The 13,340-nt window shown below is 36.7% G+C and overlaps 1 protein-coding gene across 1 annotated transcript; it reads right to left on the bottom strand.

Annotated features, from left to right (window-relative positions):
* Positions 1–3,162: 3,162 nt before the first annotated feature.
* On the bottom strand, positions 3,163–13,181 carry LOC127080256 (uncharacterized). The gene is made up of 7 exons (XM_051020584.1): positions 12,669–13,181; positions 12,438–12,515; positions 11,610–12,230; positions 11,322–11,384; positions 10,956–11,082; positions 10,014–10,850; positions 3,163–3,332 (listed from the first exon to the last, which is right to left on the bottom strand). Exons 1-7 carry the CDS (start codon positions 13,179–13,181, stop codon positions 3,163–3,165), a joined length of 2,409 nt encoding a protein of 802 aa, XP_050876541.1.
* Between the last annotated feature and the right edge of the window lie 159 nt (positions 13,182–13,340).

Below are 13,340 nucleotides of genomic sequence, written 5' to 3'. Positions count from 1 at the left end.
TCTCTCTCTCTCTCTCTCTCAATTTTCCTTTTAGATTTTGATCATACTTAGTGTATAATTTGAATTGTTAAAAATTCTGGTTGTGTTGAAATGTTTAAAACTGTTTGTGTAAAACCATTGCAATCTAAACCATCATAATTGATTTGTTATAACTTTAACACAAAGAAAATCAATCTTGGTGTATTGCACACAAAGTGTTCGATAAAATTACTGCACACTAAGTGTTTGATAAAATTCCTTTGTCAAGTTTATGTTTACTTCTCATTGGAAATCGTTTATCTAATCCTACTATTGAACAAGTGTGGTTTATATTCAAACATACTATTGAACTTGTTGATTGGATTTTGTCATCTTTAGATACTTTATATTACAGTTTGTATGCATATCTGATCCTACTAATAATGATTCAGATAAACGAGAGTCAATCCAAATTCGTTTCCTCTTGCCATAGATTTTTTTTTTAAAACATAATTTTTAATAAGAAAATTTTCACTAGGAGATCTATTCAACTCCCCCCTTCTAGAATGTTGCCATCATCTAACAAGTGGTATCACGAGCACCGGTTTATGTTATGCTTCAAATTCACTTATTTGATTATGGCTTTCGAACCAAAGGGAGCGTATAATAAAGCGCCCATTTTCAATGGTGAAAACTGTGGTTATTGGAATGATTGTATGCGTATTCATATCAACTCCATTGATAGGAATGTATGGAAAGCCATCCAAAATGGTCCATTTGAAATAACTATGACCAATACGGAGGGTGCTACCATACCTAAATCAGAAGCACAATGGAATGAGTAAGATGAGAAAAAGTGGTCTTGTGATTGAAGGGCAAGGAATATTCTAATATCCGCTTTAGGAGTTGATGAATATTACCATGTCTCTCATTATGAAATCGCTAAAGCTATGTGGGACTCATTAGAAGTTGGCCATGAGGGTACAAATGAGGTCAAACAAGCTAGAATCAACATTTTGAATCAAGAGTTTGAGCTTTTTCACATGAAGCATGGTGAAACCATTGTCGACATGCAAAAGAGATTCACTCATCTTATAAACCGTTTGAATGCACTTGGTAAGACGGTTTCCAATGATATTGCTACTAACAAAGTTTTGAGATGTCTTAATAGGGAATAGAAACCTAAGGTCACCACCATCATGGAAGCCAACAATTTATTGAATTTGGACACAACAACTTTATTTGGAAAGCTTGAATAACATGAGAAAGAGCTCATTATATTAGAGAAGCATGATGATAATATTAATAAATAAAAGAACAAAGAAAAAGAGCTAGAAAAGAAGTCCATTGCTCTTGTGGCTTATAGTTCCAAGTCCTCAACAAAAGAGCATGATGAAAGTGAACTTAGTGATAATGAAAAGTTTTATAATGAGAAAATGGCGTTGTTTGTTAAACAATATAATAACTACATTAAGAGAAACAAAGTAAAACACTCTGACAACAATTTCATCAACTTTAGAAGATAAGTTGACTCCTCGAAACATGATGAGAATAAGAAATGAAAGTTAAAGAGTTCATGTTTTAATTATGGTAAACCCGAACACTACATGCTGAATTATCCACAACTCAAGAATGATAATAAAGATTAGGGTAATTACAAGAAATATATAAAGACTAGAAGATCATACATAGCTTGGGATAGTGATAGTGAATCCTCAATTAAAGGTAACTCAAGTGAAAGTGACAAAGAATAAAACCTTTGTCTCTGGCCCATCATTATAAGAAGAAAGAGGTAAATCATTCTAAATATGAACCTATTGATGAAATGTCTCATTATGAATTACAAATTTATTTTGAGAATCTATATGGTAAAGCCATAGACGCTTTTAAAAGGTTGGCTTCAAATAAAAGAATATTTTCACACCATGAAGCTAAAATTTTAGAAACAGAAAAACAAATGGAAGCTCTTAAGAAAACCATGTTAGATGCTCAAAATGATAAAATTAAGGATGAGAAACTCTCTTGGTTTGGTTGTAAAACTTGCCACATGTGGAAAAAAAGAGGTTAATACTCTAAAGGTTAAATTGAGCAAGGTTTTAGAACCAAAAGTTACTTTCGCCGTTGATCTAACAAAATTCAAAAAACCTTTATACGAACCACACATAAAGTATACTTTTGTTATAAAATAATATAATAGAGAAAGTCATTCTCATCGTCACTCGACTTGTCATTATTGTTATAAGAAAGGTCATACTATTGCCAAATGCAAACTTAGGAGATTTTTGGTTCCTAAAGGTGTGTTTCAATGGTTGCCCAAATGCAATAATATTTACACTGACCCTAAAGGACCCAATGAAAATTGGTCACCTATCACTCTTGTATGATTATTATAGGTTGAATATCTTGGCTCTACGGAGAGAATGTGGTTTCTTGATAGTGGTTGCTTAAGGCATATGTGATCCGCTGTCGCGCGCGGATCAAGACCGAGTTATTTTGAAAATGTAGTATAACGACAATGACTCGAATTGTCTCTCAAGGATTCTTGATTATTACTAACCAAAGGTAAATAGATTTAGGGGGGGGGGGTTGGATTCAGGATCAATTAAGGGAAAAAAATGATTATTAAATAAGTAATTATTGAAATAAGCTGTTATGAAATAGGTGATTATAAAACAAACGGATTTACTGTGTCAGGTTCAACTTATCATCGATTGCTACAACTAAGACTTCTATCCTATTTGAACACAATATCATTCAACGAGCGTGATCGACACTGTAAGGTATATATTCTTATTGTCGGATTAAGCATACGGTTATAGATATCGCAAATTAAACGGTTAAGTAGAGTTGAATTGCGATCAAAAGTCAAGAACATATATCATTCAAATTTAACCAACAATGTTACATGGAAATCGGATTAAGCAAACAACAATTATATAATATTATTGAAAGGTATAGAATTCTAATTGCAATTATAACGATCTCAAAGTAGTGAACCTGAATACAGCAAATCCGTCCGAATAGATTAGTTCTCCATTACGGTTCTTTCAAGCGTCAGAAAAATAATTCGTGAATAGTAAAAAAATGTGAATAGTGTTTTCGGCTGCTAGGTATTAGGGGAAAACCAAAGCAATCCGTTTACAACCTAACTGGGTCAAATACATAACCCAGACCCAAAACTAACGACCCAAAACTAAAATAAAACTAATGTTGCAGCTTCAAACGAAATTCTGGAAAATAAGCGCTCCGAATCTGACTTCGACTCCAAACGCGAAAGTTGTAGCTCTTTCTCTTAGCTTTCCGTAGATTGTTAGAACGCGCCAATCGGATTCCCGGAGCTTCAGTTATGATCATTTTAGTGCAGAATGTTAAAGCTGAAAATTAAATACGAAAACCAAATAACAATAAAAATAAACTAAAATATAAAAACATTATAAAATATAAAAGTAAGCAAAGGAAATCAAAGAAATGCTTAAGAACAAACATAGGAGAACGTGCATTAAAATGCATTGATCAAATTCCCCCACACTTGAACTTTTGCACTCCGAGCAAAATCAAAAATCAAGAAACACACAACATCAGTTACTCATTCCAGGCTACAAACTCTTCCTTGGTTAAGATAGCATCGATAGGTACTAATCATGCACACTAAGGATATCGTAGGAACACTAATCCATAATTATGCAGTCATAAGCCTCCTGAACACGCAATCCATTCTGAATCATGTTATTATGCCAAAGCCTAACTTACTCAGTATCCTTTTTACTCTTTTTCATTCTTGCACAATCACATTAAGCCCGTTATCTCCACACGCTCATAGTAAGGCAACCGGTTAGTAACTCTGATCCTTTTTACACGGGGTTCTGGTACAAAAATTGGTAACCTCTTATTTACCCAATTGCAATTGTGGGGGATCAGACCGTAATCCGCCCTACCAAGTCCAGCACCAGAAACCTCTGAACCAACCAACAATAGGTAATTATTATGTTTTATTATTGTAGGTTCCACAACCGTTGGGTTAAGTGAACGGGTGAGGGCCACCCAACTTAGAAGGTGCATTCCCTAATTTAATATATTTTTTTCAAAAGAAACTTGGATCACTCACTTATTTTCATCGGCTTCCTTACGTAGAGCATGTGTGAGATGGTGCCGACTGCAAAGATAAACTACTCAAGAGCTATAAGAGAATGAAAATTCAAGGCTATGTCATAACAAGTATTCAAAACAATTTCCATACTCTGGAGACTTACGGTGTTAAGACGATACCGATCTTGTGAACTTTTCCCAAGTCTCCACAACTAACCTCAGATTAATCTATAGCCTAGAACTTTCAAAAAGATGCATTTTTTTTTTAATTTTATTTTTTTTATAATTGAAAACAAAACAACGAAACAAAATCAAAGAAAAGAAAACAAAAAGGGAATTCCCTCCCCCACACTTAAAACAAGCATTGTCCTCAATGAAAGGACATAGTTATTGAATGTGAGAGAAAGGAATAAGAACTCCCTGATCAAGTTGCAATGTAGTTGGGTGCTTCCAAAGAAAGCTCCTCTATGCTTGCATTGTCAGGCGCTGAACTCTCATGAAATAGCTTTAGGCGCTGCCCATTGACCTTGAAAACTTTGTCAGTACCTGCACTTTTAATTTCTACTGCACCATGAGGGAAAACGTTAGTAACGACAAAAGGGCCAATCCATTTGGATCGAAGTTTCCTAGCCATAAGCTTAAGGCGGGAATTAAACAGTAAAGCCTATTGGCCCACAGAGAATTCCTTCCTAGAAATCATCTTATCGTGGAAGTGCTTAGTTTTCTCTTTATAAATCCTAGAGCTTTCATAAGCCTCTAGCCGAAGCTCTTCAAGCTGTTGTAATTGGAGTTTTCTTTCAATACATGCTTGTTGCATCTCCAAATTACAACTTTTCACCGTCCAATAGGCACAGTGTTCTATCTCTACAGGAAGGTGACATGCCTTACCAAAAACAAGTCGATAAGGAGACATCCCAATAGGTGTCTTGAAAGCCGTTCTTTGAGCCCAAAGTGCGTCTTCTAGACGGCGGCTCCAATCCTTCCTGTTTGCCTGCACCATTTTCTCTAAAACCTGTTTGATCTCTCTGTTGGAGATTGTCATACCCCAATTTTGTCCGGGCATTTTTAAATTTTTGTAAATTTGATTTTATTTCCAAAGTGCATCAGTTGTACAACATAACTTACATTCCATCATGAATAGTACGTAAAATATCAGTCGGAATAAACTTTCGAAAATACAGACAAATCGGTTAAATCATTTCTCAAGTACGTGCAAAATCAGCGGCTAAAAAGTTCTGAAATTAAACTCACAGACGCCAGTATTATTAATCTACGGTTCACGTAGTTTAACCTGGTGTGCTCATTATATTTTTCAGCGACTTTTTCAGCTGCATTTTTGACCCGCCTGGGCCTTTTAACCGGTCAAAATTTATTTCAGAATTAAAAGAAATGCTGTATTTTTCCAACAAGTATATTTCGTGCTGATCATTCTAGTGCGTCCGATTTAATTTTTTAAACAAATTTGCGCCCGACTTTTATTCATTTTCAGTCGTTTTAATTTTATTCTTTCGCCAGAATATTCAGAAAAATAAATAGGAATTTCCATGTCTTCATTATAATTTTATCGTGTTAATTTTAGAAGTTGTGAATTTTTATTTGAATTAGTTGATTTAATCCTATTTAAATCAATTAAATCATCTAAAAAGGATAACTTTGCAATTTTGAATGGTTTGTGCTTTTTTGATTTAATCTGAATCGTTGATTCAAATTAATCAATAGCCAATATTTGATATCAATGTCCATTGCTATCCTCCAGTAAAAAATAGAATCTAAATTAATTAAATATTAATAATGCAAAATAAAAAATGTCTCCTCCCATTTGTTGCCAGCAGCCAACGGATTCAGTGGGATTTGGAGGAGAAGAATTTAAACTCCCCTCTATCCAAGGGACATGTGTCAGCCTATGATATGAGGAAGAAATAATAAAAAAAATCATTTTTCGGATTCAATCCTTATCCAAACGGATCCTTCCCCCCAAAGGTGGATTGGCTCTTGCTCTCTCACGTGGCCACATGTAGAAGAGGAGGGGATCCAATGTATCCCTCCAATAAGACCACGCCACGTGTCCCAAAGGAGAGAGAAAATAGTTTTTCTTTGGCTTATTAGAGAGGGTGCCAACGGTAATAAAAAGAAAGAAGAGGAAACCTATCCTCTTAAGAAAAGTCACCCCACTATATACTCTCTTTCTCTCACAGACGTTCGCTGACACCATTCTCACCATTCACCAATAGACACTGACTAACCCAGCTTTCTCTCTATAAAAAAAGAAAAAGAAAACGAAAAAGAGAAGGAGATGAATCACTGTTCATCTTCCTAAACACTCTCCTTCTTTCAAGGCCACCGCCGCTCAAAACAACCCTACGCCGGACCTCATCGGTCGACCTTCAATCACAACCCTCCGTCCAACAATCGATCTCCACTGTGCAAACCCTCGCCGTTCACCCTTTCTCAATCGTCCTCATCACCATATCCACCGCCACAACCTTAACCCACCGCCGATTTATCTTCACACAACAACCCTTCTTCCACAACTTCCGTCTCCATCTTTCAACCGCCGCTCCCCATAACCACAAAAAATAAAGTCCGATCTACAAAACCCTCGTCGGTTTTCAGCCGGAAACGACCATAACCCACCATGAGGCACAACGGTACACCACAGTGTTCGACCTCACATCCGTTTCTGTACGTCGACCATATCTTCGCAGCCAAGGACTTCATCCAAGTGAAAACTCAAACCCCGCGATAACAACTCAATGGCGAGAAACAACCTCGAACAACAACGAAGCCTCCTATTTCAACTCTGTTTTAGATGATCTCGAGCTAGCAAGGCGTTGTTCGATTATATTGTTGTTGGGTTCTTTTTTTTGCAGGTAATGGTCCGGTTAAAACTCGAAACAGAAGGTTAACAAGCACTAGATTCACTTCACCAACGATAGAGTTTCAAGAGTATCTTGAGGCACGCTTGACAATTCATTCCCGCTGCCTACGAAAACAACACACAAACTTCTCTACTCTAGCGTTTCCCTCTGCTTGACGCCAACCGTGGTTCGATATTACGGTAACAGTGTGCGTCGCATCCTTCTTCATATTGTACTATTTGCTGTGATTATGTTGATTTTGATTTCGAATTGTTCTCATGGGTATACACTGAGTTGTTTGTATACTACTTTATGTTAACATTATGCTTTGATTTCGAGTCGTTTACATGGTTCAAAGTCTGTTGTTTGTCTATGCGTGTTTAAGTTGTTGTGGAGTTCCATCCATAGCTTTCACATATCATGATTTCGGTCATAATTCGGCTTCGATTACACCTGTAAACTTTCAATTTTCTACTTTATGTTTATTCAAAATATTGATGATTGTAAAGTTAAAAAACATGGTGTTGCTTGTTGATTATATGCTTAATACTGTGCTGTCGTTAAAGCCAATTCATGTTGTAAATCAAATTTCCGTTCGCTTTCGTGTTGAGCTTGGTTTGCTTCATTATTGTACAGAGTTAATTTGAATATGCCTTGCTGTGTGGTGTTAAAGTTTGCTTGCGTTTTAATAATAGGATTTATAGATAAGTTTAAATGTCCAAACTATTATATGTATTTCTGTTCCAAACACCAGTTTAAGATGATTGATCAATTTGAGCTTTAATGGCGTGTTGGTTTCTATTGTAGAGTGTACATTCAGTAAGTGTTGGATTATAATCAACTAATTAGTTTTAATTAAACGAGTTTAATTAATTTAATTATGCTGATAGAATGTACCTATATTGATTGATGTTGATAATTAATTGCTTGAATTAGATAATTTAGTTTTTTTTTATTATTTATTTTATTTTCTTTTTAATTAATTAATCAGATTGTTTAATTATCAATTAAATAACAAAATAACTTAAAATCAATGTTTTCAATAAACCGAAATTTGATCCAATGCCGAATAATCTATTTCAAGAACTCAACTAAATTCACATTGATTCGGATTCAAATTATTTTTGCACAATCTTTTCATAATTTAAAACTTGGATGAAAAAGAATATAGGAAGCGTCCGCTTCACTATTTCCCAATTACTCGAACGATTGGCGTACGCCATATTGCTCGAATATTTGTCACCCAATTAAAACTTTAACAAAAATACCAATTTCAAATCACTTTCTCCAAATTAAATATAATTTCTAAATTCAAATCATTTTTAAACCTCAACCATCATATTCAAATCACATTTTCTAAATCAACTACAAATCCTAAGTCCTAAATTCTGAATTTCAGATAATAAGAGGATGGGAGGCGTTCGCCTCACCATCTTTCGATTATTCGAATAATTGGCGTACACCATATTGCTTGAGTTTTCGTCATCCAATTAAAACCGCAATCATATAAATTCAAATGACCTTTTCATATCAAACCCAATTTCGCAAAATAAATAACTTAAACTTTAATCGATTGAATGGGAGGCGTTCGCCTCGCCATTCCTTGATTATTTGAATAATTGGCGTACGCCATATTGCTCAAATCATCGACTTTTCAAAACCTACCAATTCAAAATTCAAACTATTTTCGCAAATCAAATACAACATCTAAAAACATACCTTTTATAAATTAAACTTCGGATGATAAAAGATGGGAGGCGTACGCCTCACAGTCTCTCGATTATTTGAATAATTGGCGCTCGCCATATTACACAAATCATCGACTTCCGATTAATACATTTTAATTAAATTTGGATAAAGGAATAAGTGGCGCACGCCTCATTATTCTTTGAATAAGCAAGTAGGAGGCGTACGCCTCACTACCGTGCACGTTCAACATCCACAAACGAACTTTCAAAAATAATTCGAACGAAAAAGGAGTAGAAGACGGTCGCCTTATTATTCCTCGAAAGAATTGAACGATTGGTGTGCACCATATTGCTCAATCTTTCGTTGTTCTTCAAAAATATCTCAAACAAATCAAACTAATTTCTCGCCCCCACGCGATCGAAACCAAAAACATCAAACTCATCAATTCAACTTGTCATCCCCGGATGACCAAAATTCTTTTCAAAAGAACACTGTTAATCCTTTCTAATGCGCACTACAAACCAACGCTTAAGCCTCCGCCGAGAGTAGACAAGCCAGCGTTTAGCCTTTAGGATGCGGTCTACACAACCGTTCATTAAAAGACACCAACCAACCGTAGTTCCCCGAACTACGAATGCTCTGATTTCCTTATTGCACCATAAGGATACGTAGGCACGAGATTGCGAGATCTTGGCGAGCACACTAATCAAAAACCTCCCCTTTTCTCCTTTTGAGGTCTTCACCCATATCTATCATCAATTCTAATTACTCGAAGAAAGCAAATAACATTTAACTAACATTCAAATAGAAAATTAGACTAAAAGGTTCCCGTTGAGTACAACGGACGTTAGGGGTGCTAATACCTTCCCCTTGCGTAATCGACTCCCGAACCCGAATATGGTCGCGATGACCATTATTCAATTTTTCTTAAAGGTTTTTTCGATATTTTCCTATTCCTTCATTGGAATAAATAAAGTTCGGTGGCGACTCTGTTCGAACATTAAATTTTTTCTGCGACCATCGCGAGGAATCACATTTTTCGAGATGCGATAGAGATCTCAACTTGCCCATTTGTTTGTGGGTGATATGCATTATAAATTCTGTGCACAACTCCATACTTCTGGAGCAAAGCTTCTATGGTGCGGTTACAGAAATGAGTGCTTTGGTCACTTATGATAGCTCGCGGTATTCCAAAGCTGCAAAAGATATTAGACCTGACAAAATCTGCAACAACTCTAGAATCATTAGTCCTAGTGGGGATAGCTTCCACCCACTTTGATACATAATCAACAGCAAGTAAAATGTACAAAAAACTAAATGATATATGAAAGGGACCCATGAAGTCAATTCCCCATACATCAAATACCTCACAGAAAAGCATAGTCTGCTGAGGCATTTCACTCTTACGTGTGACATTTGTACCTGCTATCTGGCACTCTTTACAAGTGCGGTAAACCTCATATGCATCTTTAAAAATAGTGGGCCAATAAAAACCCGAGTCTAGGACTTTTCTAGCAGTCCTTTGAGGACCAAAATGTCCGCCGACTTGAGATGCATGAGACAAATTCAAAATGGATGCAATCTCATAACCGGGGAGACATCTCCTGATTACCTGATCATTACCAAACTTCCAAAGATACGGATCATCCCAAACATAATATTTGGCATCACTCTTAAGTTTGTGGATTTGTGTCCTGGATGCACCTGTAGGAAAAACACCACCAACAAGATAATTAACAATATCAGCAAACCAAGGAGTAATACCATGCACAAGTAAAAGCTGCTCATCAGGAAAGTCATCCTGGATGGGAAAAGGATATTCATCTCTCTCTATTCTGCTTAAGTGATCAGCCACTAAGTTCTCAGCTCCACTTTTGTCTTTAATCTCTACATTAAACTCTTGGAGCAATAACATCCACCAAATTAATCTCGGTTTTTCTTCCGGCTTCTTCAACAAGTACTTTGAAGCTGCATGATCAGTAAAAACAACAACCTTGGAACCTAGCAAGTATGATTTGAATTTATCAAGAGCAAAAACAATAACTAGAAGTTCTTTTTCAGTGGTGGTGTAATTTGACTGTGCAGAATCTAACATCCTAGAAGCATAATAAATAACATGGGCAGCCTTGTCAACTCTTTGTGTAAGGACAGCCCCAACAACATAATTAGAAGCATCACACATAATCTCAAAAGGGAGGGTCCAGTCGGGAGGCTGGATGATGGGATCGGAGGTCAATGCTTTCTTCAAGAAGTCAAACGCTTGTTTGCATTTGTCATCGAAACTGAAAGTGACGTCATTCTTCAACAAGTTTGACAGCGGAAGAGCTATCTTGCTGAAATCCTTGATGAAACGCCTGTAAAAACCTGCATGACCAAGAAAAGAACGAATCTCGTGAACACAAGAAGGGTAAGGCAATGTAGAAATTATATCAATCTTAGCAGGGTCAACAAAAATTCCTTTTTCAGAAATTATGTGACCAAGAACAATTCCCTGCTCAACCATAAAATGACATTTTTCATAATTTAAAACAAGGTCAGTCTCGATGCATCTCTCTAAAACCATATTCAAACTCAAGTATGCATCAAAAGACGAACCATAAACAGTAAAGTCATCCATAAACACTTCCATGCAATTTTCAATAAACTCAGAGGAAATACTAATCATGCATCGCTGGAAAGTGCCAGGAGCATTGCAAAGACCAAAAGGCATCCTCCTGTAAGCAAATGTACCGAATGAGCACGTGAAAGTGGTCTTTTCTTAATCTTCAGGTGCAATATGAATCTGAAAGTAACCTGAAAAACCATAAAGAAAACAGTAATGTGATTTACCAGCTAGCCGTTCAAGCATTTGGTCAATGAACGACAAAGGAAAGTGATCCTTTCTGGTAGCTTGGTTCAACCTCCTGTAATCAATACAGACTCTCCAGCTATTCTGAACTCTAGTGGGAACAAGTTCATTCTTTTCATTTTCACCATTGTGAGTCCAGATTTCTTAGGTACAACCTGCACTCGGCTTACCCATTTACTGTCAGAGATAGGATAAATGATACCTGCTTGCAAGAGTTTGGTTACCTCTTTCTTTACCACATCAAGAATCAAAGGATTAAGCCTCCTTTGGGGCTGCCTTACCGTTTTAGCACCGTCCTCAAGTAAAATCCTATGCATACACATGGAAGGACTAATACATGGGATGTCAGCTAATGTCCAGCCAATTGCCTTCTTGTGCTTCTTCAAAACCTGCAAAAGTTTATTTTCCTGATCGGGATCAAGGTTAGAAGAAATAATAACAGGGAGTTTTTCATCACTCTCCAAATAAGCGTATTTCAGATTATCCGGGAGTTGTTTTAGCTCTAAGGACGGGGGTTGCTCGATGGATGGGGCGTTTGGGGAAACCGGGATGTCAAGAGCATCAACTGCATAAACAACTTCGTTTACAACAACTTCACCTGTAGGAAACATGTCACCTTGTAAGGCAACATCAATCTCAGCACATACAACACAAATGTTAGTGTCAGTACAATCAACACATGAGTAAACATCATTAAATCCAAGTAAGGATGGAAAATCAAGTGAAAACAATTCAGAATAAGTTTCATCAACCAAATTAGATATCAACTCAATATGAAAAACAGAGTGCTCCTCCAAGGGATGTTTCATGGCATCGAAGATGTTAAATTTTGCGACAATGTCACCAAATTCCATGGACATGGTTCCATCGCCAACATCAATTTTTGTCTTCTCCGTTTTCATGAACGGTCTGCCTAAAATGATGGGAGCCCTGCTTGACTTAGTTTCTCCTTCCATGTCCAGGATGTAAAAATCTGCAGGAAAAATCAAATCGTTAACTTGAACAAGGACATCTTCCACTATACCAGCAGGGTGGGCATTGCTCCTGTTCGCCAACTGAACGATTAAACCTGTATGCTGCAAAGGACCAAGATAAAGGTTATTATAAATAGAAGTAGGCATAACATTAATGCCCACTCCCAAATCAAGCATGCAATTATCGAATTGCTTATCTCTGATGGTACAAGGAATAGTAAAAGTTCCTGGGTCCTTGCACTTTTGTGGCAAGACCTGAGAGATGGCTGAAACATTTTGCTCGCCTATAACTTTTTCAGAATGGGGCTTGGGCTGAATAAAAGCAGAAATATTTCTTCCCAAGTTGACTCTCTCACCACCTTTCATTCGCCTCTTGTTTGTACACAAATCTTTCAGAAACTTTGCATATTTAGGAACCTGCTTAATGACATCAAGAAGCGGAATGTTTACCGCAAATTTTCTAAAAACATCCAAGATCTTCCTCTCTTTGTCTCCTTCTTCAATTCTTTTATTTTTCAGAACTCTATGTGGAAAGGGGACTGGTGGTACATATTCTTTTTCTTTATTCTTTTCAGTTTCTACCACAACAGAAGAAGGTGAAGAAAGTTCAGATGTTACCTCAAGAATTTTTTTATTTATTTTGGGGGCTGGTTCTGTGACCTTTTCGGAACTCAAAGAAATTGCACTGACATTGGCATTAGGACCTTTTGGATTCACAACTGCTTGGGCAGGAAGTTGGTTTGATCCTTGGGATTGCATGGCATTCATTAAGGTGGCAAGTTGTCCAATCTATGTCTGCAAGGTTTGAATACTAGATTTTGTTCTTTGTTGAAACTGAAGATTATTAACAGCTAGTTGTTTGACCATGTCCTCTAATGAAGGTCCAGAGGGTGTAGAAATGGTGGCTTGGGGGTAGCTGCTGGTTGG

Source organism: Lathyrus oleraceus, chromosome 5, assembly GCF_024323335.1.
Source record: "Lathyrus oleraceus cultivar Zhongwan6 chromosome 5, CAAS_Psat_ZW6_1.0, whole genome shotgun sequence".
Lineage (NCBI taxonomy): Eukaryota > Viridiplantae > Streptophyta > Magnoliopsida > Fabales > Fabaceae > Lathyrus > Lathyrus oleraceus.
Note: the sequence above shows the minus strand (reverse complement) of the source record. Positions and strands in the feature narration are given on the sequence as shown.

Coding starts and splice junctions, on each gene's coding strand:
- LOC127080256 (XM_051020584.1), bottom strand. CDS start 13,181: ATGAATGCCATGCAATCCCAAGGATCAAACCAACTTCCTGCCCAAGCA. Junction 11,385..11,609: donor CTATCTCTGACAGTAAATGG/GTAAGCCGAGTG, acceptor ATGGTTTTTCAG/GTTACTTTCAGATTCATATT. Junction 3,333..10,013: donor TAAAGAGTGCCAGATAGCAG/GTACAAATGTCA, acceptor TTTAATTTTCAG/CTTTAACATTCTGCACTAAA.